The sequence below is a fragment of the Hippoglossus stenolepis genome, chromosome 5 (genome assembly GCF_022539355.2).
Source record: "Hippoglossus stenolepis isolate QCI-W04-F060 chromosome 5, HSTE1.2, whole genome shotgun sequence".
NCBI classification, from domain to species: domain Eukaryota; kingdom Metazoa; phylum Chordata; class Actinopteri; order Pleuronectiformes; family Pleuronectidae; genus Hippoglossus; species Hippoglossus stenolepis.
In genome coordinates this window covers 4,668,504-4,695,804 of record NC_061487.1, presented here as the reverse complement: position 1 = coordinate 4,695,804, position 27,301 = coordinate 4,668,504, and the positions used below count along the sequence as shown (strand labels likewise).

The following is a 27,301-nucleotide window of genomic DNA, read 5'->3' as shown; positions in this document are numbered from 1 at the left end:
CTGTGTGATGCATCCACAAGTATCAGTAAATCCTTCTTTTAAATGTTTACCAGTAAAAAGAAAAGTCAAATTTAGATATAATTAAAATATATCAGTCTTTTAAAACCCCCTCATGTATAATTTGCATGTAATTAGTAGTACGAGTATAATCCCACCCCAGAGCTAATATCAGGTACATGACCTTGTTGTCCTGCGCCCAGCCACAACACTTGAGTCCAGTCATGTACTCTATATGGTAATATTTCTACCTTTTCTCCACAGTTATTTGTTCTCCACAGAGGTCTCTGAAATAACAGTCACTGTCTTTCCCTCTACAGTCACAAAGTCCCTGTAAGGCCAAATCTGCACCGCAGGCCCACCACTGAGTCTGTGTTTGTCGGGAAGGCCTCTGTCGAGCCCCAGAGGAGCAGACATGGCCAATAACTCTTTTCGTGGGTCGAAACACGGCCGACGTGATGACGTTAACCACGAGGCAGAGTTCAGCTGCTCGCTGCAGGAGCTGCGCTCGCTCATGGAGCTGAGAGGACCGGAGGCTCTGACCAGGATCCAGAAAAGTTACGGAGACGTTAATGGGCTGTGTACCAGACTGAAGACTTCACCTGTCCAAGGTAAATACAGCTTCTGTGTTTGGTTTGTGTCCTCACTAGAAAGAAATAAATTAATCTTAAATCAACTCCAGGAAATGAGATCTGCTCCAATATAAATCCAGTGTATTGTTTTCAGTTAGGCCCACAGTGGTATGTGATTTTTTTAGGCCCCTCCATCAGTGACTCACGGACCCCTCTCCCCCAGTGTGGACACTGTTAAACTAACAGAGGACATGTAAAGCCTGGCTCCAGGGACTGTTGACTGCGATGGTCAAAGTCGACCATGACCTGCAGCCTCTGTTGATCCTGCTCTGCTCTCTGTCTGCTTCAGGACAATCAGAGATGCACACAGTGGGCTCTACTCCGTTAATAATACGCTTCAATTAAGATAAATTCAAATGCACGGGCATAATAATTTGAGTATTAAGACTACCTAACGGTAAAATATTTTGAGAATAAAGTTGTAATCTTACGAGGACAAAGTGATAACTTTAAGCTACGTGTCTGTGTTGAAATGAGTAATGTGGAGCATCTTGTTAAGTATATAGCAAGTTAAACTATCATGTTCTCACCATTTTTTAAAAAAGTATCTTTTGGCTCATCAGCTCCAAATTATCATAAGTATATTGGAAAGCCTGTGTAGGAGTCTATTTTGAAGAGAAAAATCACACAGACTTTGAGGAAAGTGCCTCTTCAGCGGAAGAGGAAATGTTTGGTCGTGGTCACCTGCAGGGCTTTCATTTATTACAGCTGTGTGTTGTTAAGACTGCATCGTTGGTTATATCTGTGTGATATTTAAAGGCTTATCAAGATTTCAGATCTGGACGGAGAGCAACACCTCTCTTCTGCTTGCTGGTAATTCAAAATTATAATGTTTTAATCTTTATACTTGTAATAAAGATAGCACATGTATTACAAATCAGGAAGGGATAATTTTGTGTTATTATCATATACTTCATTCCATACACTCATTGGTTTTAGTTCATTCCTGTAAAAGTTGATCTATCGCAGTCAGTATTAGTGAAGCTTTATTGTTTCGGTGAAGTTGTGCAATGATTTCACAGTGGACCCAGTGTGTCTCTGTGGACTAAATGTGTTTCTCATACATCTGCCCTTTGACATTTTTCTACTCATCATTAATTCATTCAGTCTGTCCGTCTTGCACACGTTCAGTAAACACTTTCAGCATCTCGACACCCCGCTGACAGAGAGAAGGAAAATGTCAACAGCAGCTTGAAATCGGTGGAAAATCCATGGCGCTGCTTTACTTCTCTGTGTCTCTGGGCTGACAGCCTAGAGGGGGGGTAGACCCTTCCACATTCAGTCTAATCCCAGTGAAAAGAAAGTCCTGAGCATGTTTCGTTTTCCAGACAGCATTGAGAGAAGGGTTTGGTTAAACCCCGCCGAGAGCGAGCGAGTCAGTTGCAGTGGTGCAGCAGCTGCTGTGTGTCCAGAGGGAGCAGCTGAGCGCGTCCCGACACGTTGCTCTGCTCCACAGAGGAAACCTGTCTGCTCCCTGCTCCCACACAACTCCACACTGCTGCAGACACACAAACACCCGGCATCAGAAACCACTGTCAACCTTTCTTCAAATTCACATTCAGGGAATTAACTCGTGGTTTATTTAAATACATTTTGATGCACCTCACATTGCCTTATCTTAAACTACATTTAGAAAATTTCTTGTAAGACTATTTGAGATGTTTTTTGTTCTCAGTGTAGTCTGCTGCACACAGTACTGACTTATAACATTCAGTGACATTGAATCCCATATGTTTCTTCCCATTACCTCTGTTGTTTTCTCTCTTAATTCTTTGTTGCACACAGTTTGTGAGTACACTGTTCACACAGTGGTTTGAATCTTCTTGGAAAGTTACAGTCTTCATTCGCACACAATGTCAGAGCTCATAGGTTGGATCGTCTTGACACTTTGTGGAGCTCTGGGAACCTATTAGCAGCTGGGTAAAATAATATCCCCTGAAAGAGTTACAAAGCAAATGACTTTTTCCTGGAGAAATTAAACTTCAGTCTGTGACATTAAAAGTACATCAACCTCAGAAGGATGTATGCAGGACAATAGCAGCACTCGACAGAAACAGACCTGCAAAGATGCTGACTTCTCTCTCTCAAGATGTTGCACCCTTCCAACAATGTATCAATGCAACATTTCAATTTATATTTTTTGACTGTGACTTTTAGACAGTAATATATTTTTATGCATGTAATGATGTCCCAATTAAAGGTAGAGCTGACATTTTCAATTCAGGTTCAGGTTTGTAGAGAACACCTGCAACAATAATAGGCTATAAGATTTTGTCGGGTACCGAATAAAATCCTGGACTCTTTATTTCCATCATCTCGTCTCTGATGTTTGTGCATATATTTAACCTTTTCTTGGTCACATGAATATTTGTGTATCTAACACCTTAGAAAAACATTTAAATTGTTGCATAATTGCATCTTGTAAAAGCTGTGTGCAGAGTACACCGTACAACATAAGATTGTAAAGATGGAGAAACTGGAGGTCTGTGGCGTTAAATCAGTGTCATTGAATAATCTGTCTCAATTTCATCCCACAAATATGAGCCTTATAAATATATGACTAATATTTGTGTTTACAAATATGAAATCACCTGCAGTGAGTGTTATTGAGGATCAACAGATGTCAGGAGAAGGACGTGCTGATGTTGTGTTTGTGTCTCCTGATGCAGGTTTAGATGGAAACTCTGACGACATCAACAGAAGGAAAAAGGAGTTTGGACAGAACGTAATCCCTCCTAAAAAGCCAAAAACCTTTTTGCAGTTAGTGTGGGAAGCCCTGCAGGATGTCACGCTCATCATCCTAGAGGTGGCAGCCGTCATTTCACTTGGCCTTTCTTTCTACAAACCGCCAGATGCTGAGAGACAGAGTGAGTTGATCTTTACATCTTTGATAAATATATTTTCTGATATGAAAAGTACATGATGCCTAATACATATTACTAATGTCTTCCATTGAAATAAAAACTACTATATTAACATTGGTCTCTGCTTAGTTACACTTTAGCCTAGCTGCCCTGCAGAGCAGCTGCCTCAGATTAAAGTATAACTAAAATATAAAATATAATACAGCTCAACCGGAGAATGTAACTCTGCTCGTTTCGTTGACTACCTCCATTCCATTCCTGTTTTCTGTTAATGTGCTTGTGTTAGATGCCAGATATGGCAGCAGCAGTACATCTGCATTTATTTCAGGGTCACTTAAAATAAAAACCTGAGGGATCCTTCAGGATTTGTTTTTACACTTTTGTGGTGATTCTGTAGGTTTTATAGGTCAGTGCTGTCTTGTCAAGAGACCTCCTCACCCTACGAAAAGCTGATATTTCAGGAAACCAGCTTTTTAAAGCAGACCACTGACCCGGCAGGATTCACATGATCTGGGTCATTATCTTCATCAGTCATTTTAAATCAAACCATACATACCTATCACTCCTTAGAATTTAGAAACCTCCTAAACCTCCTGTCAGGTTTCACTGCTGAAGTGTGTGAAGAAGCAATGGAACATCTAACTAACATTTAAACACTGTTGCTGCCCCTGCTCAGACTGTGGCAGCGCGGCGGGCGGCATGGAGGACGAGGAGGACTCGGAGGCTGGGTGGATCGAGGGCGCTGCCATCCTGCTGTCCGTGGTGTGCGTGGTCCTGGTGACGGCCTTCAATGATTGGAGCAAGGAGAAGCAGTTCCGCGGCCTCCAGAGCCGCATCGAGCAGGAGCAGAAGTTCACTGTGGTCCGAGGCGGACAGGTGATCCAGATCAATGTGTCCGAGATCGTGGTTGGAGACATTGCACAAGTCAAATATGGTGAGAGAACAATAAGCATGTAGAGTAAAGTTTATGCTGTGTGATGATTACAGCTGGATATCAAACCTTTAGATACATAATCTGGATCAGGCAATCTTTTATAAAGATAATTCCTGATCTAAATCATCATTTTGCAAGTTTTGTTTGGTGATGTTTTCATTTATTGTTCAAAGTATGGTTGCTAATACACCTTTTTCACAATAGGCCTAGAAGAGGCCCTGATAGAATCTATTGATGTTTCATTTCTGAAAGGTCCAGGGTGCAAGAGGATCTATTGATAGAAATGTGATATAATATTCAGAATAATACGTTTTTTGTTTGTGAAAAAACAATAAATGGTGTGTTATAATTAGTTTAGTTTAAGTGACCATGTCCTCTTCCACGGAGTACACCATGTTGTACCTGTATTTGCTCCAGTCAACAATTTAATGATGATGTAACATTATGACCTGATGACCTGTTCTCACAGCGTACCTCTGTGTCTCCCAGGTGACCTTCTCCCAGCTGACGGCATCCTGATCCAGGGCAATGATCTAAAGATCGACGAGAGCTCTCTGACCGGAGAGTCCGATCATGTCAAGAAGAGCGTCAGTGAAGACCTCATGATGCTGTCAGGTGCTTCATTCACATCGAATTATAAATTAACTGTACATTCACACGCTCCTCGGAAGGTCCCATTTCCTGAGTTGTGAAGTTGTTGTTCCGACTTCAGCGTGTTCAGGTGCTTTGAAGTTCCAATATTCGCGTAGTAAAAAAGATCAAAGAAAAAGATCAGTTGTGACAGACATATAAATAATTTAAAATGAATGCATGTTGATCATAAAATCATCTGTACTGGTTAAAAAATAGTATAGATGCTTGTGAGCGATGGACATGGCAAGTGACAAGCGCAACATTCCACAAGTCCAAATTAAAAGCTACTATTTAGAGTTGATTTTGAAATCAGGAGGAACACATTTTTCTGATAATACCCACACCACATGAACGCACAGTAAGTTGTGACCTCAGCTCTCATGAGTCAAATTCCACTTTTGATTTTTCTTCTGCTGAGTCTGAGCTTCCCTCTGACTGAACATTCATCCCATATTGAAATAACACAACATAGAACCAAAGTGACCTTTCTTATTTAAGCAGCCTGCAGCCACACTGACTGAACATGGCTCCTTATTCATGATTTGCTCATTGGTTTGTTCTATGTGCGACACAATCACATCCTATCCAAGCTTCTGCCAACAACATCAGCAGTCTGGAGCCTGGTTACAAGATTACAGGCATCTTGTGAAACGTGCCATAAAGCTGCCTTCTTCTTCTAGAGTGGCTCTCGAGTGTGCTTGTTATAGAGTTGGCGACAGCTCCTACTACAGTGTCGGAGAGTAATAGCAACTGCTACACACACAAACACAATGGAATTAATTTGTCCGTACATGCGCAGAGTAAAAAATGTGGACTTTGTGCACACAGGTCGCTAGGATGGTGTATTATGGCCATTGTAGTTTTTTTTTTTTTTGAATGAGGATCAGTGGACAAATAGATTATGAAATTCTGACATTAAAGTCATAAATGTATGAGAGAAAAAAATCATGTAATCAAAATTACAACATTTTAGTGCATCTGTAACTACAACCATGTAAGACAGATGTAAAGATACTGCAGGTTATGTCTACAGGCATTTCAAATGGAATGTGTGGTACAGCAGGACATAACACAACAGACCAAAGTTATCACTTCATTCAGATCAGTGTGTTATTTTCTTCTGAATGAGTTTCTTCTCATGCATTTGTGACTTTAATAACGCCCTTCTCCATAATATATATTTTTTTTACATTTTATTTTTACAGTGGACCTAATGCAGTTACATATGCAGCAGTGACCAGGAGTTTAAAAGATGTCACATACGTTTGTCACAAAATACTCGTCTCTCTCTCTCTTAAGGAGACACAGAGATGTGAATGGACCCTTGTGACAGAGATGACCGAAAAAACAAACAGAAACAGAAATAACAATGGTGTACATCCTCGTCCTCTCTCTCTCTCTCTCTTTCTCTCGCTCCCTCTCTCAGGTACCCATGTAATGGAGGGCTCTGGAAAAATGCTGGTCACCGCTGTAGGCGTGAACTCTCAGACTGGCATCATCTTCACACTGCTCGGCGCTGGTGAGGAAGGTGAGGGCGAAGGTGACGAGAAGGCTGAGAAAGAGAAGAAGAAGAAAGAGAAAGAAAAGAGGAAAGAGGAGCGGAAAAAGAAGGAGAAGAAGGACAAGAAAAGTAAGTTGAGCATATGAAGGGGAGGTGTTTCACTTCAGCTGGTGCAGTTCAGTCTTCACTTCAGTACATCTCTGTGTCTGAGTGACTTCATACTAACACAGTAACATAGTTATCTCCCTCTCATTATCACACATGCATTACACCAGTCTATCCATGGAGAGAGGTAGCAGGGATCCAATCTGACACACACAGATTCACTCATCCACACCGACTCTGAGAAATGAACATCAAGATGGTTTTCTTGGTAGTCATGTGGGCTTGTTGCAGAGACCAAACACTGACAAGGAAGTACAGCTGAACAGAAGCAGCTTTAGGGCACGGTCACACATAAACGACTGTAGCAGTGGCAAACCGTCGCCTCCTGTTCAGTTCCTTGCTGTGCGAGCGACGGAACGATTACAACATTTGCTCCCTCTGGTGAAGCAAATCTGCTGCGTGGCTTCCCGCGGAGTTGAACTTTGGTAAACTTTGACCGGCAATGTCACAGCCTCAACCCATAGCAATGACGTTTGTGTGGTTGACCCCACGTCATAGGATGTAGTCTCAATAGTGAGCCAAGGTGGAGATGATCCTGATATCAGCCAGTGCTTTATGATGTCGGACATCAAAATTATAAACCGTCTCACAAAATAGAGCCACTGAGTTGAGAGACAACTCTACAAACATCAACCACCACAACCTCAAACGGACAACAGCAACTGATTGCCGTTTGCGTCACATCCTGCAGTGCCCACATTCAGCAAGCAATGACACGTAATTTGACTGGGCAGGCAATTATCATTTATGTATGTGTGACTGTGCCTTTAGATTGGTGGCCTGGCCAAGGGTCTGCCTTTTCAGAATAAGGACTAGATGCAGAATATCCCTTGTATGTTTGAAGTTGCTGTGTTGGGTCAATGCAGATTTCCAAAAACATTTCAACAGCAGAGTATTTGTATGTCTTTGATTATTATGGATCCCTAAGGGGACATATGGGCTAAAAAAAAAAGATTAAAGTTTCTGGTGCGTGTGATATCTGTCAAACCACAGTGCATTTCGGCTTGTCTTAGCTAGTCAAACCAGGAGAGGACCATTTATGTGTGTATTGATTTTGGGGACTCTGTATAATACAGTGTACAGCAGTGATGCTACTGAACATTTTGTAGTATGTGTTTTTGGCGTTGCACTTTGTAGACGGTCCCTGCCCACTTGTCTCACTGCCGGCTGTGCATTAAGACCAATGGTTTTCCTCCTGATCACATTTCTGCTTCTTTTGATGAAAATAAATCTGGTTGTGTTCATTACTCTGATTGGAAGGAGGCTCACTTGTGTTTCAAAGATGCTTTGTTTATTGAGATATTGATCCGTAAAGTCTGAATCTGTGAATATCTTCCCAACTTTACCACATAACTCCTGTACTGTCATTTCCACACAGAAATAAAGCAAGCTGAAAAGCATGTGGTCTGACAGATATCTGAGCTGCGCACAAGAAAAAGTATTGCGTGCGCACTAGAAAGTTTCTGGTCTCGACCAGAAGGTTTCATCTTTTTTTTCCCCCCATGTCCCCTTAGGGCCCTCGTAGATTCTAATAAATCTCTGGTGTTTTTAATCTTGTATTAATGTCTAATTGTATTTGTATAAATAACTTATGGCTGCTGCATGTTTTTCTTCTACAGGTAAAAAAGACGACAAAGGCAAGAAAGGTGAGCAGCATATCACAGCTTCAGTACTGTCAGTTATCACACACGACTCTGTGAGTGAATGTGATGCTTCAGCTCAACTTTCCATCAGTAACATAAGGTGAGAGGATGACAGGCGGCCATTTGTCTCTCTCAGTCTACTCTTAAGCTCAGGTGTGAGATCATCAGTAACAGTCTGAATACTGTCTGAATATAAAGTACATTTTTACCCAAGAACTCTGTGAATGCAGCGCCGATTTGAGACCTGAGCTGCAATTTGTAGTAGATAATTATCCCAGCAAGCATTTCACATCAGTCATCTGTGATGGTGATGCATCAGTCAGATAATGATATATGTGAGTATATTTTTATAATGATAATAATATACTCACATACATACTTAGTTTTGGTTGTCTGAAGGAGTGACGTTATAGAAGTGTATGTTGGCTGTTTGATTATTAGACTGTTGTCTAGGCGAGACTGAGAAATTACAGATTATTTCTGGAAAGTGACGGATTGTTGCAGTTGCTGCGAAACAAGTCAATCAAAAAACAATCAAGGGCCGTGGCCAGAGGGGGCACTGGCCTGAACTCTGATTGGCCCCTTGAAGTCCCTTGAAGTAGAACCACCACTGGTTCTGATCAGACTGGTCAAAGATCCTACCGGGGACCATGGTTCTTAAGTGGATTCAGCAGTCAGTCTGTGGTGAGCTCACATTTCCTGGTCCCCTGGCAGGTTCTCTCACTTCCTTCCCCTGTGGGCCCACATGGTGCAGTGTGCGTCCCTGCGGTCTGAGCAGCAGCAGGTGCTCCTGACTCGGTTGATGGTGATTAGGTCCAAGCAGATTATCGGCCTTAAGCTCGGCAGCTGCTTTCTTCTCCTGCCTGCTGCTGCCGCCTGCCTGTCCACTAATAACCTCATTACTGAGCTGGGATCAGCACGCTCTCACACACACTCACACACATTCAACACACACACAGATATCCTCACTCTGTCAGAGAGCTACAGTGTGTGTTACAGACAGAACAGATAATGTCAGTTACTTGGTTAGTGTGTAACTTGGACTTCTGCTCTGACTCATACATACTGATGGAAGTTCACCAACACAGTACAATAAACCCAAACTGGGAAAAGACAAACACCACTTACATGTTGACCCACAATGTTGTGGCCCCGCCCCTTTACCGGTCATGTTGTCACATGCTGCATCTCAATTCGGATACTTCAGTCAGTACACGTACATGTAGTATACTGTGCACATGGTACACACACCAGCGCAGTGTGTGAATTCTGAGGGTGAAGTTGTCCCAGATAAAACTTGACCATGATTGTCACCTGCCAAGATGGCTGCAGATTGTTTAATTTTTTAATCTGGTCCCCTGTTTCATGCAACCTGGGAATTACACCTGTTGTTGCCTTTTCACAGGTTTGACAATATGGGCCCTCCCTTCCCATTATGTAGCAACAATGGCAACCATTGAGGGTGTCCTGTGCAGTTTCACATTCACGTTTTGAGGCGTTCATGCTGCTGTGCATGTTACAATAACTATCAGAGTGATTGCACTCGAAAAAGGAAAACAGAGATACACAGACTTTGAATAATGACTCTAGGATGTAAAGGTTAACAGAATATCACTAATGTGAAGTTCACTCTACATAACTGTAGGACTGATTTTCTACTCCTCAACACATGGAGACTAGAGATGAAATGGTGTGAACATTTTGTGTCATGATTATAGTGGCCAAAATTGTCATGGTTATCATTATTATTGCTGTGTTCATAAATGTGCTGAAAATTTTCAAAACACAAACTGAAATAATTTCACCAAGATTTATATTTAAATAATATATATGTTTTCTGTGAAGATAGCAATAATATTTTAATAATTCATCGGAGCAGAGGAGAGAAGATTGACAACTCATTACGTTAAGTGCACACGTCGACCCCAAGTGTCAGAGTCAGTACAAAATATTACCATTTCTTAAACACGCACAATTTGGCGACAGTGGATGTTAGCTATGGGCAAAGTTACAGCCCCCACCTGCCTGCCCTTCTACCACCCTTCTACCATGTTTTTACAACACACAACAAATGCACATTGCTTGCTGCGCCTGCATCTTGGAGACTTGCTGACACATTATCACAGGAATCAAAGTTTGAAATGGTTCAACTACCACAACCATGAAACTGGAAACCTTTTCATCCCTACAAGAGACTCCCTGGTGCATTGCAGACATCTGCAATCACTGATCAATTACCATCATTTCTACTTTTTAGAGTTTTTTAAAGCTCACGATACATCAATGAAATTCAATCTTTTTTGCAGATATTTTCTATTTAATGTTTTCCGGTCAATTAAATGAAAGGAACTATCTGTCCCTTCCGATGTAACCTTTTAATGTGAAACATCTGCAAGAAGGGTTGATTTCTTTGCCTGCAGCTTAAAAGCAATTGACAAACAGCAAAATAAAAGGAATTCTTTTATCCGTTATTATTATGTGGCTGCTGCTTAAGACTCAACCATTTTTTGACGATTGGCTTTCATGTGAGAATATTGTAGCCAAATTAAAATAAAATTGTCTTGACTTAATTTAAAACAATACGTCTCAGCCTGTGTGGAGATTTGTGTCTTAACAGATACAGGTCTCACTGACTTCCTGTGTCCTCTGCAGGGAAAAACAAGGATGGAGCCAATGTGGAGATGCAGCCGCTCAACGAGGACGAAGAACCAGACAAGAAGAAAAACCTGCCAAAGAAGGAGAAGTCGGTCCTCCAGGGGAAGCTGACCAAACTGGCTATGCAGATCGGCAAAGCAGGTGCGAACAGCTAGAATCAGATGAATGAGGAACAGTGTGTTTGAGAGTGAGTGCCTGAAAATTAAAGAAAAATAGAGTGACACATATTTAGTTCTGCCCTCAGGACCAACACGTTCCATGCTTCAGCCAGCTTGTTGGGAGAGATGATCACTCACAAAAACTGTAAAAAAGTCCTTGCAGCCTTGTGTGTTTTGGAGCAGTGATGATTATTGCATGTCACAACCAGAAGACCCAAATGTCCTCTATATACTTTTTCGTCTTCTGCCTTCCACCCACCATTAAATCAAATCACTTACTCCGGTTTGTCAGTGGAGGAAATCATGTTTGAGAGAGATGATTTTTTTTGTGAATTTATTTGAAGACACATTAGTGAAAAGTGCTGGTTGAAAGGTGAATTGGAAACACCACACTCCCCACAGAGAGGATCTGCGACAACACTGGTGCACATGTGTCATACATGATATATTGAAGATGTGCTGGACAAAGCATTGTAAAACAATGGGATTAATGAACCTGATAGATGCCATGTTTTGTTGTTGTGCATTATTTGCCTGTAGGGACATACAGCCAAAGTATGTAGAAGCTGTCTTATTTTCTGTAGTTTGGACTTCATCCAACACAAATGACAACAAACAATCAGAAAACTACAACATGTCATCACAATTTCTTCTTTTACTTCTGGTACTTGATTAATATAAGCACAGAATACTTTTTCACTGCTCCTCACTGTGCTTAACTTACTCACTGTGTCCCTGTCTCTCTGCGTCTCTCTGTCCGTCTTTGTCCTCAGGTCTGTTAATGTCGTCTCTCACCGTCCTAATCCTCATCACTCGCTTCGTGATCGACACCTTCTGGATTCAAGGGGTTCCCTGGGCCAATGAGTGTATGCCCATCTACGTGCAGTTCTTAGTGAAGTTCTTCATCATCGGTGTGACAGTGCTGGTCGTGGCCGTGCCTGAAGGTCTCCCTCTGGCTGTCACTATCTCCTTGGCCTATTCAGTCAAGGTCTGTTTCCAGAAGGGGTTGGGAAATCTTTATGTTTTATAAAATTCTTTTTGGCTTATACTTAATTATTGAACACATATGTCACACTGACCTTTCTGATGAAATGGCTGAAACTGCTGCTCTTTTTTAACATATCTGATGTCAGGTGGTAGTGATGATGATGATGCTCACAGCTGGTTTTAGCCAAATCAATTTGCTCAGAAAAATTATCACCTTTGGTAGCTCCATGCATGGTTTGCAAAGAAAACACTATCCCTCGTATACGCAATTATATAGCCTGTCACTCTGAACTTTTACAGTCTGCGTGTGCTGTTTTTCAGTTTGTTTGACTGTTAACAGGATTATGCAGAAACTGATATTATTGAAACTTGGTGGAAGAATGGGACATGGGTCAAGGAAGAATCCATTAACTTTTGGAGCTGAATTGATCCACTTTTCTTTTCTTATTTCTTTAATATTGTGAATTTCTCAAGAAATAATGCAGAAATCTTGATGTTGAAGATCTCTGCATGTGAGGTTTTTCACGGGCTCTTATCAAAATCATTTTAATGTTAAAGCACTCAGTGGGTGAACATTATTATTTATTCCCCTTGGTTGTAGCATTGAACTTTCGAGAAATGTACATGTGGGCTCATTTGACCCTCTCCATACAATCCTTTTTATTGTAAGTGTCTCGTAAATTAAGACTTGGGTAACGCTGATCTCCTCTTTTTCAGAAAATGATGAAGGACAACAACCTTGTCCGCCACCTAGACGCCTGTGAGACGATGGGCAACGCCACAGCCATTTGCTCCGACAAGACAGGTACACTAACTATGAACCGCATGAGAGTGGTGCAGGCCTACATCGCAGGATCCTACTACAAAGAGGTGCCGGAGCCGAGCAAGATCCCTGCCAAGATACTGGACCTGCTCATCCTGGGTATTGGGGTCAACTGCGCCTACACCACCAAGATCATGGTGAGCTGTAAAAATAGCTTTCCATTCAGGGAGCTCTGTGATTTACGCATTTGGCTGAGAGAGCAGGCTGGTTTGGAGAGATGCCAGATAGGCTCAAGACTCATCTGATCACTGCCTCCAAAATCCACTGCTCAAAGCACAGAGGACACAAACAGGTTCAACTGCAAACATTCCCAATAAGAGATTTCTTTATAAGTTTCCTTCAGATGGTCATTAGCATTTATTTTTATTATCAATAAATCTGAGTTGTTTCATGTATCAGCATTTCCCAAACTGTGGTTTGTAACTGTTAAACACAAGGTTCATGACATGATGAGCAAAAATAGATTAGTTAGTTAAAACATTACAGCTACATCAAATGTAGGTGGGGTTTTTTCAAGCTAAAAGTACTCAAAAGTCAAACAAGCTGTGACAAGGGGTTGCAAGAAAGCAATGACTGGCTATAAAGGGGTCTTTAGTTGAAAAAGTGGAAAACCGTGGTCAAAAGACATAAAAAAATACCCCTCACACTTTCCAAATCCAAAGGAAACGTAATTCAATGTCTAGTTTTGTCTCAGTAACACAATGCTCAAAACACGCTATTGAGTTCACTGAACATCCTCACATTAGAGAGGGTGGGCCCAGATAATATTTTTTGGACAAACAATAAGTTGCATAATGTATAAACCATAATAAGATTTCTTCATAAAAAACATAAAATAATTCATTGGCTCATCAATCCAATCAATTAGCAGACTTGGATTCTGATAACAGTGAGCAGGCTCTTGTCTGAGCACAAGTTGTTGAGGGGAAGGAAATATAATCTAAAATATAACTTGGAACTAGAAAGAACCTAAGATTTTATGTTTGCTAAAAGATGAATCTCATAGCTGGGGCTGTTTTGTCGTTGCTATAATGTGCTGATGATTTCCAAGTTTGATTTTCACACCATGTAAAGAAACTTGAACGTGCGATTGAACTTCCTTTCTGCTGCTGATTCCTGCAGCCTCCAGAGAAGGAGGGCGGGCTCCCTCGCCAGGTGGGAAACAAGACTGAATGTGCCTTACTGGGACTCACCCTCGACCTGCACAGAGACTACCAGACCATCCGCAATGAGATCCCAGAGGAGAGACTGTTCAAGGTCTACACTTTCAACTCTACAAGGAAGTCCATGAGTACTGTGTTAAAGAACCATGACGGCAGCTACCGAATGTTCAGCAAGGGGGCCTCTGAGATCCTGCTCAGAAAGTAGGTTTCATATTGCTGCTGCTGACAGAGCTCCAGCCTCAGTCAGATGACAATGACATGACTCTGTCCTGTAAATCCAGGTGCTGTAAGATTCTGATGGGCAGCGGAGAAGCCAATGACCTCAAACCTCGGGACCGAGACCACCTGATAAAGAACGTGATTGAGCCAATGGCTTCAGAGGGCCTAAGGACCATATGCCTCGCCTACAGAGACTTCCCCACAGCTGACGGAGAGCCTGACTGGGACAATGAGGTCCAGATCCTCACCGGCCTCACCTGCATCGCTGTGGTTGGCATTGAGGACCCTGTGCGACCTGAGGTACGTCAGCCTCATTAATCCAGAGCTGGACCTCCCTTTAGTCTCACTACGCACGTTGCGTAAGGCTCCGCAAATTTAGCAAGGCCCCGCCTCTCCCCTCGTATCAAAGCAAATGTCTCAGTTAGTCTAGTGTACGTTTGAGCTACGTGCTCTGCGCTGGGAGTGTGTTAATGTGTGTAACTGTGAGCAGCAGCTTATCAGCACCTGTCGATAGTTCGCAGGTGATGCATTTAAGGGACCTTAGGAGGCTACGTACCTACGAATAGCTTCAGAAGGAATGTCTGTAACTGGGTAAGCTACCGAAAATATCCTTGGTTACACCATCATTATTATTATTTGTGCCACAATTATTCAAATGTCTCCACCAGCTCACTGCTTTCACTGAGCACAGTGTTAAAGCCCTATCTTCACGCATAGTCATTGGATCTTTATTAAAAATATCAATTTTTGTTTCATCTACTTTATTTTTGTTATGACTGTTGGTAGAGTGAGAGTAATTGCCTGTACCATTAAAGTAATATAAGGCTGATTTGGTCATATAGGATCAGCATTATTTCATTTTTGAAATCTGTCCGACAGAAGTCATGTGTGTCCGTGTGTGAATACATCAAAAACAATAGAAGCATTAAGGCTGGCATTGGTATAAGCAACACAGCTACAACTAACAAAACTGACATTGAGTATGTTAGATCGTTTGTGAATGATCAAGCATTGACAATGGTCAATAATATTGGCGGCACCAAGGCGGGGGGCCGCAAATGAAATTCTGCTTGGGGCCTCATAAAGGCTAGGGCCAGCTCTGCATCAATCACAGAAAAAATACAGAGTACAGGTCCCTACTCTCAGAACAACTGAGGAAGAGGTTCCTTAAACATTATGATCATGTCTCTTTTGGGTTTGATAATGACCCTTTATAATGGCTCTTCCATGCACATCTCGGAGTAAGGGATATTCCGATTCTGTGCAGATATTTAGGAAGGCCGTAAAGGAAGCCTGTTAGGAGCTGCAGGAGGTGGAGGTCAGGCAGAGACAATCTGTTGGAGGAATGGTGATGACAGTAAATATAATACAGGTGCATGTACACATTCTCTCCAAATGTGGTTTCTTGTTGGGAGAGTGTGGCAGTGAGGGTGTTCTTGCCAAGACCTTCAGCCATGGTTGTGTTTACAAAGGGTTATAAAATGTCCTTTGAGCAGCATTATTTCTTCAGGGCAGTGACTCACTATTGGAAAGTGATGAGACTAGCTGGTCTGGCCAGGGCCAACTGGTTAGCGTGCTACCTCCAGTAGAATTAAAACCCAGTCAAAGTTAACACAAAGGTAACGTTGGCATTGGTGTTCAGAGTGGTTTCATAGTATCTCTTTTCTTTATTCTCGTAATATAATGACTTTCTTGCTCCTTATATTACAACATAATTACCACACAATATGATTTTTATATATTTTTTGTCAGTATGGCCTTAATACTCCATTGTCCTTTCCACTGTTGGAGGCAGCCCTTGGTGATGAAAGGAGTGAAGTTTGATGTTGAACTCACAACCTCTTGCTAGATCGCTAAATAAACAGCTGTTAATGCTAACATTGAACTAACATGAATGTCAGCATCTAACACTCTCTACCTGTTGATGCTGTTCTCATCAGGTACCAGAAGCCATCAGAAAGTGCCAGCGGGCCGGGATCACAGTCCGCATGGTGACCGGAGACAACATCAACACTGCACGGGCCATTGCAGTCAAATGTGGCATCCTGCAACCTGGAGACGACTTTGTGTGTATGGAGGGCAAAGAGTTCAACCGACTGATCCGAAACGAGCTGGGAGAGGTCAGACCAACACACAGTGGACCAGAGCACAGCAGTGTCTCTCCCGAGTGTACCTAAAGTCTACTGCTGTCTTAACACCCCCTCCACATTTTCCTTTAGCACAATTCTCACCCTCAGGGTTGATATCTGTTGAATCAAAGAGTGATTTTCCTTCATTTAAATAGTATAAACATTTTCTCAGCCCTACGAAGGGAGGGAACACACCACTGCTGTAGGGGGCAGCAGCAGCACTTAATTCTGATAATGTGAAATTAAACAAAATGAATGCTTTGTAAGTAACACTTCATAATTGTGTCTCTACATTCTCTGCAGATTGAGCAGGAACGTATTGACAAGATTTGGCCAAACCTGAGAGTCCTTGCCAGATCGTCGCCAACGGACAAACACACTCTGGTCAAAGGTCAGTAACACTCTAACCAGGTGTAGGGGTTGGGGTACAGTACCATTTACACATAAGACACTTTTAAAATGCATTACATAGATATACTTTAACATCAGTAGAAAATAATATTAACCATACAATATGTAACTCCGTACACTGGGGGCCTGTACTACAAAGCGTATCTTTCCGATATCCAGGTGAACATAACCTAACCATCACATCAGGCTAAGTGGTCACACGAAGCTATCAACTTGTTAAGTCAACTCAGGATTTCCTACTCTAGATATGAACATGTGCATATGAAAGGGGCGGTGTTTTTAACACTTCATATTGGGGTAAATCACCATGGTAACTTATGCTGAATGGCTAACCTGCCCTGAAGCAGGTTAAATTGGAGATAAGAGATCAAGCTGTATAAAAGCTCCACCCACTGACCAATCAATTTCTTTGAAATATGACCTCACCGTTCTTAGAGGATCCCCTGGAGCAAAAATAAATAAATGAATAAAAGGATCCCGTGGAGCTGGGTGTGGATTGTTAGAGTCTCTGAGGAGGAAAAGGGTCTTCAGAGACCCAGAAAATCCTTTGACCTACTCTGATGAGTGTCTTTATATAATATATAGATTTATAGATATATATATAGATATATTTATATAGCACATTTACAACAACCAGGTTGACCAAAGTGCTTTACAGGTGTAATGGTACAACAAAAGGACAGTAAAACGTAATACATCATAATGCAAGTAATACAAATAAAATACAATTATTTATGTAAAATAAATAAAATTAAAATAAAATATAAGATATACGATAAAATGAATCAAATCAGCTGCGATGAAACATAGTCAACTCGAGGAGAAAGCCTGGGAGAACAGGTGTGTTTTTAGTAGTGATTTAAAGTGTGTTAAAGACGGGGCAGATCACGATCACCTCTGGTTACTAGCCTTGTCTGAGGTTTGTCAAGGAGCAGTTGAGTGGCTGATCTCAGTTCCCTAACTGGAGTGTGCATAAAGAGAAGTTCGGATAAGTAAGACGGTGCCAGTCCGTTAAGAGATTTAAAAGTTAAAAGTAAGATTTGAAAAAGGATCCTGTGACAAACAGGAAGCCAGTGTAGGAGGCGCAACATGGGTGTGATATGGTCTCTCTTTATTTTCCTAGTCAGCAGGCGAATGATAAACCTTTGTCAATAGCTGGAGCCGAACAGAACCAAAGACTGTCTGCGTCGCTCTATGCTTCTTTTCTTGTGGGAGTAATTGATGTACTGGGTGTTTTTGCAGCGGATAACTAGAGTTTCATAATTTCATCCTCTAAGTAGGTTTATTTTATGAAATTAAATATTTATTTGTAATGGGGGAGATAGCTTACAGATTTACCTTGTGACAGCCCCCATCCCTACCTCCTCTCTCTGAGACTCAAACAGTCAACCCTCACAAAACTGAAACCGCACTGTTGTACACTCTCCTTAAAGGGAAGTATAAAACAATGTCTGGTTGGTTAAGTCGATCTCCGCTGCTAACACACTCAGTACATCTCAATCTCTCTCTGTTTCCAGATGCGCCAGATGCATCCTGTCACCAAAATACCGAATGTGCACAGTCACGTACCTTGCGCCATGGTGCACAAAAACAGGTCCATATGTTTTTATTTACTAGTAATGGCCAAGGTTTCCACCACAGTGTGTCGTCAGAGTCAGTGCAGACAGTGTGTGTCAAACTAAAGCTCATTATAGAGGCTAAGTCATGTGAGTGAAATATTTTATCACTCTTGCAAGAGGCTTCTTCAGTTCATTTCAACAGGACTTGTTTCTAATGTACAGATTCAGAACTTGTGGCCCAGAGTAACTTATCTCGTTCCCACACGTTATGTTGTGGCCACGTAATATATTTTTCCCAAATGTCACTAGGAGCTTCGTAACTTACACATTCACACAATCAGAGACGTTTTACCAGCTGTTCTTCCTGTATTTAGCAGCTGTAACTGTGTTTCTTTTATTCTGTATAATGTATTTTTTCTCCTCATATTTTCTAACATAACAGTTCGATCCTCGTTGTAAAATGCACGGCACTTGTCCATGTCGGTGATTGGCCATGAACAGTAAACACATCCCCTTTCATGTGCAGACGCTCAGATCTTGATGAGGAAAATCTGGGTTGACTTAACCAGTTGATAACCAGCTTCATGTGACCGCTTGGCCTGAGGTTAAGTTCACCCGGATATCGGAAAGATATCTTGGGTATGTTGAACTTGCTTCGTAGTACAGACACCTAGTTTGATGATGTTGGGAAGCAGAGTGGGATCATGGGACTTGTTGTCTTCACCACCTTGTCCCATAATCCTTTTGAGTCGTGTGGTTCCCCTGTGCGTTTATGTTTTACATTGCAAATGGCAATGAATAGCTGTGATCCATTAAGAGTGATCAATACCAGCAGTGGAAGGTGAAAACAGTTAACTGGCTAACAGGCTAGCAGTGTGTTTTTCGTTCGTCATACGTTGTTTGCCCCGGAAGTTATAGCAGAGATGGGCAAAGCTGATATGGTGCAATTAAAAGGCGTCCAACATGAAACTTCCAGTTACCTAAAAAACATTTTGCAACATTTTTGACAACGTAAGTACCCAAGTCAACAAAATGTCTAGTTGTTTTAAGACATTTAAATGAGGAATTATTACACATTATATCTTAATAAAAAGATATAATAGCAAAAAAAAAGTGATAAACAGCAGAGAAAAACAAGATTGTAGCTGATGTAAACACACAATCAGAGTCCTGGGACACGTCTTCCTCATTTGATCTGAGACAATCTGAGTGTCGTCCTCTCAGGTATCATCGACAGCACGGTGCTGGAGCAGAGGCAGGTTGTCGCCGTTACAGGAGATGGAACAAATGACGGGCCTGCCCTCAAGAAGGCAGATGTCGGCTTCGCCATGGTAACAACTGTCACTGATATCAAACTGCTGCTTCTAGTTAACTTCTTCACATTCAATGTTTTTTTACAAACATTCATTACAGTTTTTATAAAACAGAAAATAATAGTCAAAAAGATGAGAGGTGATGTAAATTTGTTGATTCATTATGAAATAATCAGATTCATATTTATCTGCTACATTTTGAAGTTGAGTTATAGTTTATTTTAGTTTATACATTCAGGTATATGACATGTTATGTATTTTTAAATGCCAAAGAATTGATCACTCTTTGAATTTAGATTTGATTATAGATTTGACTTTTGGTCTTTACCATTATCATCCATTTGATCAATTGTGTTCAGATAGATTTAATTTATAAATTAAAGACGATCACATCAGTATCCCTCACATGCAGACTGACAGCATGCAGGTACATTCAGGTTCCGGACCAGTAGAAGCCTCAATCTCCTGTTGATGGTCTAAACCTCGGCCCAGGATCAGGTTTAGTCAGGTTTAGTTACCTACGTGTTGTGTTCTGCAGGGCATTGCAGGAACAGATGTGGCGAAGGAGGCGTCTGACATCATCCTGACGGACGACAACTTCAGCAGCATTGTGAAAGCCGTGATGTGGGGCAGGAACGTCTACGACAGCATCTCCAAGTTCCTGCAGTTCCAGCTCACTGTGAACGTGGTCGCTGTCATCGTGGCCTTCACCGGGGCCTGCATTACCCAGGTCAGAGCCAACACACACCAATGCTGTCTGAGGGTCCACCAGAATACCAGTCCATGTTAGGGTTTGTGTTCTCATGTGTTTCCACTCCTACCATCAGAACACCAGCTACACGTTACATTTCCACCGCAGGGAATAGGGTAAATGGTAAATGGTCTGTATTTATATAGCACCTTTCTAGTGCTGATGACCACTCAAAGTACTTTACTGTACATTAAGTTCCTGAGAAATCTTTTTACCTGCAAAAACGTCCCTGCTCATAGGCTAGTTCTTTTTGGCAGGGGGTTGCAGCACTGAATTGAAAGAGCCTGGTTGGTAGAGTACTCCAGCATTTTATTTCAGCCTATCAATCTCTGCAATAGCTCCAAAAATCTGTTCTGTGTGACTCAATAATCTTATTTTCAAATCAGTAAATCATGATCAACATCAGCATGATCTGAATCTCCTTCATGTTTACTGTTGTTGTAGTGTTGCCCGATTTGTATAACATGATTGGTTGATGAAAAGTCTTTACTTTACTGCCACCTGGTGGACTGGAGTGGAACAGCTTGTTGTAGACATCAGTTGTTTCATATGTCAGCAGGTAAATTTGCAGAATCTCTACCTGGTTTTTAGACCATGGTGGAAACACAGGCAAACAACAGGTTCCAGGTACTTTTGATGGAAACGCTGCTTTTCTTATCACATGGCCATTTAAAACCAAATGGATTCATGTTTTTCTGGTTTTTAGGCTAATTCAGTCCATGCACCAAACAACATTTGAGTAGAAGACTAACAGCAGCTATATGCTATCAGGTCTTATAAAGCATATAACTCAATTTAGAGAGTGAAACTTTATCCATAAATAAGTTAACTTTGATCGAACCTTATTTAGTCATGAATATTTAATGATGTAGAGCTTTTATACAGAAGCTGTAAAGCTTCTATAAAAGAAGATATATTAGTGTTCTAGGCTGTTGTATGCCAGACGGGGCACTGGCCCCAACTGAAATCTTCAGTCTCCTGAAGTGCCCCTGTCTTATCAGAAGGATTTTTTAACTAAATAGTCACTTACTTACAATACAAAAGTACACAGTGTGATTGACCAAGAAACAATTTTCATAATATATACAACGATGTGAATCAAAGCTACATAGCTAAAACAACACAAGGAATGACTCAAATGTGGACCTTATTGAATCAGGAATTGTGCATGGATGTTGGACATGTAATTGGCCCCTGATATAGAAAAATCTTAGATTCACTGCAGACAACATGACATATACAGCATTGAATCAGTGCAACCATTCAAAAGTCAATTTTCAACTCTCATGAAGAAAAATCCCAACCAAAAACCTTTCTGAGATTCATCAAACACTAAATTCGAAAGATAATTTTGATCTGAAGATGTTGATTTTATGCTTTTTTAAATGTATATAATCAAATTATTATAATAAATAGAAAATAAATTATAATATAATGTTATTTAGTCATTTCTACTGTGCATGTTTCCAGGACTCTCCTCTAAAAGCTGTGCAGATGTTGTGGGTCAACCTCATCATGGACACCTTCGCTTCACTGGCTCTCGCCACCGAGCCTCCCACCGAGGCGCTGCTGCTCAGGAACCCATACGGCCGAAAGAAGCCACTCATCTCCCGCACCATGATGAAGAACATTCTGGGACACGCTGTCTACCAGCTGACACTAATCTTCATCCTGCTGTTCCTCGGTCAGTGATCACAACATAGCTTTATGTGGTTCAGAGTTTAGAGCCAATGATCAACATATTTATGCATCATAATAACTGAGACCACTGTGGTGATGGTCTGTTTCCATTCTAGTTGTATAGAAAAGACTCAGATCGGCAGGCTCCCTTCATCTTTTAGAACAAATGTAATATACATACTCAGTCAAAAATTAGCATACAGAATAAAAACACAAAAATACAAACAAAAGATAAATAATATGTAAAATCTAAAATATTTCCCAATTAAATGGCTTTGGAGATGGGAAGTGAATTGTGATCCAAAGTTGGGTATAACTTTGTGACAAAGACTAGGAACCAGGACACTCCTGCCAGAGATCATATGGCTGTGACACAGCTTCTAAGGAGTTGGGAAAGACCTCATTAATCCTTATTATCAATAATCAGTAACATTTTGAAATCAACTCTGATTTGATCAGTTGACATCATTGAGGTTCAGAGGTGACTTTGTTGCTTGGTAAATATTGTGGGGTTGATAAACAAACACATGCTAATGATCATATCAGCCTATAAAGCTAAGCAAACTGTAATATCTTTATATAGATATGAATACATGCATACACTGACATTATCAACCACTGTATGTAAGGTGTGTAACATAAAATTGCATAACAGAAATTATTTCGGCACTCTTTGCACTATAAAAGGGGAATTCATATTTTTATACCTGGGGCCTATGTTTATAAATGTGGGTGTGTAAATGAATGGTACTTACAAAAACATTTGGAATCGGTCCGGTAGATGCCTCCATCAGCAGCTGCTATAAGGGGGCAGTAGCTATAAAGTAATCTTATGGGGCAACTGCGACAGTATTAGTCAAATGCTTCATCGTCATTGTCCACATCAGAAAAAGACCCAGCCATAATAGTTCCTCCCAGTAAAATCCATATTCAGAATAATTCAAACTCCTCTCTCCAACTCACGTTTCCACCTCCATTTTTGTCATACGTCAGAGAGAGAGAGAGAGAGAGAGAGAGAGAGAGAGAGAGAGAGAGAGAGAGAGGCCACAAGCAGAGGAGGCACAGTGAGCTGCTGCACGGTTGAGCGAGACAAGGCAAAGCCATGCAAGTTTGTTTGTAAAGCACGTGTTTTATGTTTCCAGACTCTTAGCAAGACCCAGAATAAAAATTTGATCCTTTTATAAAGTATAACAACAAACTTTGAGTGGACGTTTCACAGACTGTCATAGTTGCCCCATAATATTACATTGCAACCACTGCTGCAATGTTGCAGATGCACAGGTGATGTACTGGACTGAAGTACAAAGGTTTATACCATTCATTTACACAGCCACATTCATGGACATATTGAAAAATACTGGAATTCCCCTCTAAATATATTTGCTGTATTTTTTCACATACGTGAATGTATATCATAATAACATAATATTTATATGTCTATGTTTGCTTATCTTTATTAGTTTTTTTCAGTCCAGTAAGAGATAAATTCATTGTATCTGTAAAAATATCAATAAAGCTTTCCCTGATATTAAAGGGTTTTTTAGCATGGATCAGTGGGTAAATGCCTCAAATATAGTTTGTAAAAATTACATATAACAAAATAACAATAATAGCTGATGTTGCAGTGCATTTTACTCTTTAAATCCCATTAACAGTATTATATTTGTAAATGGATGTTGACAAGGAAAAATTGATTTGTACGCCTCTTCAGTAATCATTGTGTCTCTCTCTCCCAGGCGAGACATTGTTCGACATCGACAGCGGCAGGAACACCCCCCTCCATGCACCACCCTCTGAGCACTACACCATAGTGTTCAACACCTTTGTCCTCATGCAGATCTTCAACGAACTCAATGCCCGCAAGATTCACGGAGAGAGGAACGTCTTCGAGGGCGTCTTCAAGAACCCAATCTTCTGCTCTATTGTCCTGGGAACCTTGCTCATACAGGTGAGGGGGGGGCGAGGCAGACATCCCACCTGCTCAGGTTCCCAGTATCAAGTGATGAAAGAGTCCCTGTGTGATGTCATGACTTTGTCCTCCTGCAGGTGGTCATCGTGCAGTTTGGTGGTAAACCATTTAGCTGTGTGGATCTGACCCTCGACCAGTGGCTGTGGTGTATTGTCATGGGCCTCAGCAGCCTCCTATGGGGACAGGTGAGAAAGCTTTTGTGATGGTACATCCAACTTTATTTTTATAGTGCATAGTCGATGGGAAATGATAATAATTGATAATCTAACATAAGCAGTAGTGGGAATAATGACCTGGTTCTCATCACAAGACGTTTCTACCAAAAGTAGTGGTCTCAGGCCCTGTATTGATCTGGTGTTAACATCTGTCGGAGTGATTGGAGCACAAGTGGTCAGTGCTAAGTATACATTCTTACAGCTGTGTGAATGCAAAACCGTCCTGGCCACAAAGGACCATCTGATGTCCTCTGACCCGCTACAGTTTCACAATGAATCAAAAGTATTGTTTTGCTTCTCAGTCTCAGATCTGTCAGGATGGATGTCATTATAATAAAATATTGTGTTGGTCCCCCTCTCAGCTGGTGTCAAGTGTCCCCACCAGGTGGCTGAAGTTCCTGAAGACAGCAGGCCACGGCACGCAGCAGGAGGAGATCCCTGAGGAAGAGCTGGAGGACATGAATGACCTGGATGAGATCGACCATGCTGAGATGGAGCTGAGGAGGGGGCAGGTGCTCTGGTGCCGTGGTCTCAACCGCATCCAGACACAGGTATATGGTTTCACCTTGTAAGGAAAACCTGGGTTAGAGACTCAGGACATGGAAGTGCAACTTTGTTCAGCTCTGACCCAAGCTGCACTGAAGTTTGAAATTGGTTATTTATATTTGTGTCTGACATCAAAAAGTTATAACCAGAACACACCATATCTAAATAAATGAAACAGCAAACAATGTTTATTTCAAGCAGCAGTAAGGCACAAAAAGTTTATCACCATAAAAAAACAAACAGGGAAAAAAAGAGAGCACATACCTCTGCCAAAGCTAACAGCCTGTCTTCTCATGTCAAAAAAGTGAAAAAGAAATTCATGGATTTGCCCATATAGCTGATGCTTTTATCCAAAACTTCCAATAAGTGCATTCAACCATGAGGGTACATACCCAGAACAGCAAGAATCATGTAAGTGCATTAGCTTAAAAAAAGCCAAACTATAAGTGCTACATGTAAGTGTAAGTTTTAATTATTTATATATTTTGTTCATCATTTTTTTTTAAACATCAGAATATGATAATGGTTATTAGACCATCATCTTCTTAACCAAGGTGCAGTTGGAAGATTTCAATCTTCTTTATCTGGCTCCACTTCCTTCCCAAACTTCCACATCATTTTATGGAAATTGGTTAAGTAGTTTTAGCCTCATCTTGCTGACAGACTGACAAAACGCCAACTTAAACAAGTTCTTCGGCAGAGGTAATTAAATTCATACATTTCATTGACAAAGGGTTAATCCCTGTTTACTTTAGTTGGACAAATGTTTGATATATTATAATCCCAGGAAGGATTCCCAGGAAGAAAAACTCCAGAACTTGACTCTTGAATCCAATGACACACCTGGCTCCTCCATCAGACCCTCTGCTGACCATGTCCATCTTGCCTCTCAGATCCGTGTGGTGAATGCCTTCAGAGATAGCGTGTCTCCCTACGAAGGCCTGGAGACGCCCGAGGCTCGCAGCTCCATCCACAACTTTATGAGCCACCCCGAGTTCCGGATTGAGGACTCGGAGCCTCATATCCCCCTGATTGATGAGAACGAGGGCGAGGACGAGGCCCCCACCAAACGGATCTCCATCATTATCCCACCGCCGCTGACTGGACTGTCCAATCTACCGCCACTCCCGCCCTCGCCCAACCAGAACAACAATGCCATGGACGTTATCACCCCACTGCACAAGGACGCCTCCAGGGCCGGTCTGATCCCATCCAACTCAGCGAGCCTGCCACCGTGTCCAGGGAGCCCCCTGCACAGCCTGGAGACCTCACTGTGAAGCCCCCGTTCCTCAGACTGACTACATCTTGTTGCAGTGGTCCGTCCTGTTTGTACTGTGCTCCTGACTGTGAGAGCTTTGCATCTTCTGAGAGCGGAGAAATTAGACAAAAACAGACTCATCTGATGTTCAGGAGTTCACCAGCTGGTTTTTAGATCCCAGGAAGCAAAAATGTCTCCAGGTGTGTTTGTCGTTGTTTGCTGAGCAGCGGCGGCGGCGGCAGATCCACACAGACTGTTTTCTTCCGTCCTGATGTTTTCCGTCTGTACTTAATCGAACTCTGCAGTTGTTATTTAGGTGAAGTGTGTTTGTGAAGTTGTTGATCAATTATCAGTTTCTATCTGTAAATATCGATGTTGATGTTCAGATGTAGTCAGGGGGTTTGGATCAAATAAGCTCTGATGTGAGCTGAAGATGGCGATCTGAGGATAGATTGTGTCGAGGTTTGTGACTGAAAAGTGTAGAGTCAGTCAGATTTTATGGGGGGTGGGGAGTATTCTTACTAATACTTGTGTTTGTAGACAGAAATGTTTAAAGTAAATGTCTCATGTCTGGATTTTATTCTAGTTTTTTGTAAAAAAAAAATGTTTTAGGTGGTTTCAAAAGGTGTAAAACCAAAAGTTATTAAAAGTTGAAAATAAAAACAACTTTGAGAGCAGGGTGTTTGTGGCACAGCTTCACATCAGGACCTGATGATTCATCTTCATATCTGACGTATTAAAACAATTCAAAGGGAAAGAACTGTCAATCAGAGATGATGAGAGCAGAATAGTATTCGAGCAAATCGAAAATGTCATTTATCACACATCTTCCGGATTCACCGAACAAAGGATGACAGAAATTCAATACAAAGAGGCTGCAAGTTTAACCCATCAAATTAAAATTACAGGGATAATGTTTCTTTTTATACAGGTAGTTAAAGGTAAAACCAGACAACCATCATAAAGCAGACTTGGAAAGTTGCTGGATGGGAAGATCTGCATGATGTTATATCATAATGTTGTCATAATGTTATGACAATAAAGTTGTTTTCATTAAAAGAAGAAAAAAGAATAGTGTAATTGTATGTTAAATATA

The 27,301-nt window shown here is 41.3% G+C and overlaps 1 protein-coding gene across 2 annotated transcripts in view; it reads left to right on the top strand.

The window, feature by feature from the left end:
• LOC118109517 (plasma membrane calcium-transporting ATPase 1) overlaps positions 1–26,710 on the top strand; it is a 29,004-nt gene extending 2,294 nt beyond the window's left edge. For both annotated transcript variants that reach the window (XM_035156673.2, XM_035156672.2), the window contains exons 2-21: positions 318–608; positions 3,299–3,496; positions 4,170–4,427; positions 4,917–5,042; positions 6,487–6,690; positions 8,346–8,372; positions 11,022–11,165; positions 11,956–12,170; positions 12,887–13,129; positions 14,115–14,356; positions 14,437–14,674; positions 16,315–16,494; positions 16,807–16,894; positions 19,698–19,804; positions 20,325–20,516; positions 22,008–22,221; positions 23,954–24,165; positions 24,264–24,371; positions 24,764–24,952; positions 25,841–26,710. In XM_035156673.2, the coding sequence (XP_035012564.1) occupies positions 413–608; positions 3,299–3,496; positions 4,170–4,427; positions 4,917–5,042; positions 6,487–6,690; positions 8,346–8,372; positions 11,022–11,165; positions 11,956–12,170; positions 12,887–13,129; positions 14,115–14,356; positions 14,437–14,674; positions 16,315–16,494; positions 16,807–16,894; positions 19,698–19,804; positions 20,325–20,516; positions 22,008–22,221; positions 23,954–24,165; positions 24,264–24,371; positions 24,764–24,952; positions 25,841–26,224 (3,765 nt within the window). In that variant the 5' untranslated portion in view covers positions 318–412 and the 3' untranslated portion in view covers positions 26,225–26,710. The remainder of the gene's footprint in view (positions 1–317; positions 609–3,298; positions 3,497–4,169; positions 4,428–4,916; positions 5,043–6,486; positions 6,691–8,345; positions 8,373–11,021; positions 11,166–11,955; positions 12,171–12,886; positions 13,130–14,114; positions 14,357–14,436; positions 14,675–16,314; positions 16,495–16,806; positions 16,895–19,697; positions 19,805–20,324; positions 20,517–22,007; positions 22,222–23,953; positions 24,166–24,263; positions 24,372–24,763; positions 24,953–25,840) is intronic.
• Positions 26,711–27,301: the final 591 nt, after the last annotated feature.